Source organism: Aegilops tauschii, chromosome 5, assembly GCF_002575655.3.
Source record: "Aegilops tauschii subsp. strangulata cultivar AL8/78 chromosome 5, Aet v6.0, whole genome shotgun sequence".
Taxonomy (NCBI): domain Eukaryota; kingdom Viridiplantae; phylum Streptophyta; class Magnoliopsida; order Poales; family Poaceae; genus Aegilops; species Aegilops tauschii.
In genome coordinates, this window is record NC_053039.3 from 363,366,679 (window position 1) to 363,370,463 (window position 3,785).

At 45.3% G+C, this 3,785-nt stretch overlaps 1 protein-coding gene across 1 annotated transcript; it reads left to right on the forward strand.

Moving 5' to 3' along the window:
- Positions 1–1,738: 1,738 nt before the first annotated feature.
- LOC109754986 (protein HVA22) lies at positions 1,739–2,934 on the forward strand. Its single transcript, XM_020313867.4, has 5 exons — positions 1,739–1,876; positions 1,984–2,010; positions 2,146–2,268; positions 2,339–2,525; positions 2,625–2,934. Exons 1-5 carry the CDS (start codon positions 1,827–1,829, stop codon positions 2,643–2,645), a joined length of 408 nt encoding a protein of 135 aa, XP_020169456.1. The 5' UTR covers positions 1,739–1,826; the 3' UTR covers positions 2,646–2,934.
- The last annotated feature ends 851 nt before the right edge of the window (positions 2,935–3,785 follow it).

Below are 3,785 nucleotides of genomic sequence, written 5' to 3' on the forward strand. Positions count from 1 at the left end.
TACCCAGAGAAGAACAGATTCGGCCACCGCCAGGCCGGACATCCGGTGAGTGCCCCAGACATCCGGTGCCCCACGAATGGCCGGACATCCGGCCCCCAGCAGGACATCCGGCGCCTGCCTGCGCGTAGAGTCGGGCCAGAGGCCCATGTATCCCCTCCTCACTTACCCCTTCGTGGACTAGCCTATATATACTCCTTCCCCTTCCTCTAGTTAGGGTTAGCAAATATGATAGCTCATTTGTATGTGAGCTTTGCTCCTACCTACTCTACTCTTGAGAGAGAGAGAGAGAGAGAGAGAGAGAGAGACTACTCCATTACAGGCCAAGACCTCCATCTAGGAGAAGATCCCGAGGGATTCAAGACCTCCTCACGGAGAAGATCCTTCTAGGATTCAAGCCCCCATCTCCTTGGATTTGGGATGAACTTTTCCATGTATCTTTCCTTTTGTTGTTCATGTTCCTTGTGGATCTTGTGTGTTTGATTGTCTAGTGGATGATGTGTGATTGGACTTGTTCTTGAGTGTTCCTCTCGTTTTTCTCCTCGTGTTCTTCGTGTTTTTCGCGGGATCCCCTCCATTTCGTGAAAGATCGCCCCCTAGGGTTCCATCCTACATCATGAGCCTAGTTATTTTAGATTTTGTGCTTGACAATTAAACGCTAATTTTATTCCGCATTTGTTCAAGCCTAAATCGTAATTATTTTAAAAACGCCTATTTAGCAGTCCCCTCTAGGCGACATCCACGATCTTTCACTAGGGAAATGAAAAATCCATTGAGCCAAGGCTCTTCTAGTGCACAAAAGATCTTGGAGACGATGTCACCCAAGTCGCATTTATTGTCAAATCCTATTTTGTGCGGGATGCACAAGTGTTAGGCCCGGGGGGTGGGGGTGGGGGGGGGGGTGTATACGTGTCTTGGGTCTTGCGCATTCCTGGTTTTAGTCAGCTTTCTCCTTATTTTCATTTCCTTCTATTTTTCCTTTTCATACTTGTTCAATTTTTCTTCCTTTTTTTATGTTTTTCCATATTTTTTGTTTCTTTTCACCTGTTCTTGATTTATGTTTATATTTTTTATTTTATACTTCGAACATTTTCCCACAATATATAAACATATATTCACACGTGTATGAACTTTTTTTAATCTATGATTTTTTGGGTACATGGGTATAAAATTTTATTTACGTGAATATTTTTGAATAGGCAATGTATTTTTATTTCACACGTGTGAGAATTTATGAGAAAGTATGTGAATTTTTTTAATTATTCATAAAGTATGTTTCTGAAGTAATGTTACTTGAATTAATTTTTCCGAAGTAAAAAAAACAAGGACCTAAGTGGGCTGCATCATGGCTGGCCCATATAAGGCGTTCAGGTGTTTCCTCGACAATCCGTCACGGCAAGCGCGGAACAGGAGGGCTCGCGTTTGTTTTTCGTTTCATCACTGTTCTACTACACTATTCTACCTTTCCTTCTCTCCCTTGTGTGTCTCGAATTCTTGGTTCATTTCGCAGCCTCTAGGCGTGGCTGGCTTGTTGCCTCGGTAAAAAAGCGCATCACGTGGCAACCGTAGCGTGCTCCCTCCCATTGCCGAGAGGGAAGAAGGGAAGCAGCCACGCAACGCGATTCGAGCCCGGTCGACCTGGTGTTGCGGGCCAGGGCTCCGATCCAGCCTTGGACTCCACGTCCAAGCCAGGCACCCGATGCCATCCCCTTCCCCGGCACCGTTAAAAACTGAGCTCGCGCTTCTCCCCGCTCCATCAACCGAACCCCACGCCACCACGAGCTGTACATTTCTCATCAGGGTCGCGGTGAGTTCCTTCCGGAGCCGGGATGGCGAAGAGCACATGGGCGCTCATCTGCCACCTCCACGCCATTGCCGGGTACGCGCATGCACGACACAGCTCACGCCTCCTGAATCCTTCAGTTTCCATCATCACTTATTTGGCTATAATGTTGTGGATCATGGGCGCTTCTCTTTCCTCTGCAGGCCGAGCCTGACCCTGATATACCCGCTGTGAGTGGGCATTCCTGCCGATCGTTGCACCTTGCGTTGCAGCGGTTAACTGTGGCTAGGCTATGATATGCTCTGTACTGAGAACGTTGGTAAGATCTGTGGGTGTATGTGTGAGCTGTTGGTTTTGATCATCAGGTACGCGTCGATCTGCGCGATGGAGAGCACGTCCAAGCTGGACGACGGCCAGTGGCTGGCCTACTGGATAATCTACTCCTTCATCGCCCTCTTCGAAATGGCAGCCGAGCAAGTCCTCTACTGGTAAAATTCATGCTCTTTCCCTGAACATTTTGCTCCGCATGCAGAAAAGATAATCGTGTTGATCTTGCAGGATACCGCTGTGGTACGAGCTGAAGCTGCTATTCGTGGCGTGGCTGGTGCTGCCGCAGTTCAGGGGCGCGTCCTTCATCTACGAGAAGTTCGTCCGGGAGCAGATCAGGAAGCACGGGGTGATGCTGCACGAGCACCACGGCCACGGCCATGGTCATGACGCCGGCCACACATCGCACGTCCTGAAGGTACTGAACCTCGCCGTGTTTCTCTGTTGTCTTTTCAAAATAGCATGGTAGTGGACGCTTAAGCATCTTGCGTTGCTTTATTGTTTGCCGAACGTGCAGGCTGAGCATGGCGTGCACTGAGGAGCAAACGGGCCAGGAGAACGTCTGCCTGTCCGCCGACGACGAGCCTTAACCAAACCCGCTGATCAGGGATCCCCTTCCGAGCCGGCGTCCTTGTTGATATATGTTGTGAGATGGTTGGACACAACATCGGGTTGGGGTACGATGTACTACCTCTCTTCCTAAATGTAAGACAAACTGCTAAAACGTCTTACATTCAAAAACAGAGGGTATACGTGCTAATTCGATGATCCCTTGTATATTTATAAATAAAATAACGAAAGGATTTGTGTTCTTTGCGATCAATAAATTTGTATGGTGCTGGTTCCGCACATTTGGGATGCCTTATTAATTCATCGATTTCCTAGATTTATTCATGAGTTTACGGGAATTGTTCATGTATTTTAGATAACATATATAAGAAATGTTCATATATATTGAAAAACAATTATCATTTTTAGGAATAGGAGATGAACATTTCTACACATATGAGACGAACATTCTTTTAATGTCAGTGAGCAGTTTCCAAATATGCAAAAAAAAAACATGAGTAATATATTTTAAAAATGCGATGGACATTTTTCAAATATGAGATGAAAATTTTCTATAAACTTGAGATTAACATTTTACAAATATACAACATGCATATTTGCAAGCACAATGGACATTTTTCAAATACTCAACTTTTTTTTCAAGACACGATTAACACTCCAAATACGTTGTGTATATTATCAAACATATTGTTTTTAAAGAATATGATATGATCATCTTCTTAATATATATGATGAACAATTCCTAAATATAGGATGAATTTTCTTGAATGATTGTCATCATTCTTAATATATGTGATTCCTAAATAGGGGGATTTCCACATACAAAACTTGTTTGACAACTGCATGTTCAACCCAGTCCCGCAACTGCGCCCTGTTCTGCGGCAGTTGTATGCCCACATCTGGCCCTTATTCGCACATATTGTGCGGCAGTTGCATGTTCACCCTCGACCCACAGTTGCATATGTTTTAGCTCAACGGCAACTACACTCTGTAACATGACACATAACTGCAAGGGATAAATCTGCCAGCAACTAGAGATGATATCCACCTAGAAAGGCGACTCGGATCTTCTAAGTCGACATCCCCTGGAGGGGGGGGGGTACTGTTG

Excerpts from the sequence above, each read along its gene's own strand:
- LOC109754986 (XM_020313867.4), top strand. The coding sequence starts at position 1,827 with ATGGCGAAGAGCACATGGGCGCTCATCTGCCACCTCCACGCCATTGCC. Across the intron at positions 1,877-1,983 it reads CACCTCCACGCCATTGCCGG|GCCGAGCCTGACCCTGATAT; the intron begins GTACGCGCATGC and ends TTTCCTCTGCAG. Across the intron at positions 2,011-2,145 it reads CTGACCCTGATATACCCGCT|GTACGCGTCGATCTGCGCGA; the intron begins GTGAGTGGGCAT and ends TTTGATCATCAG.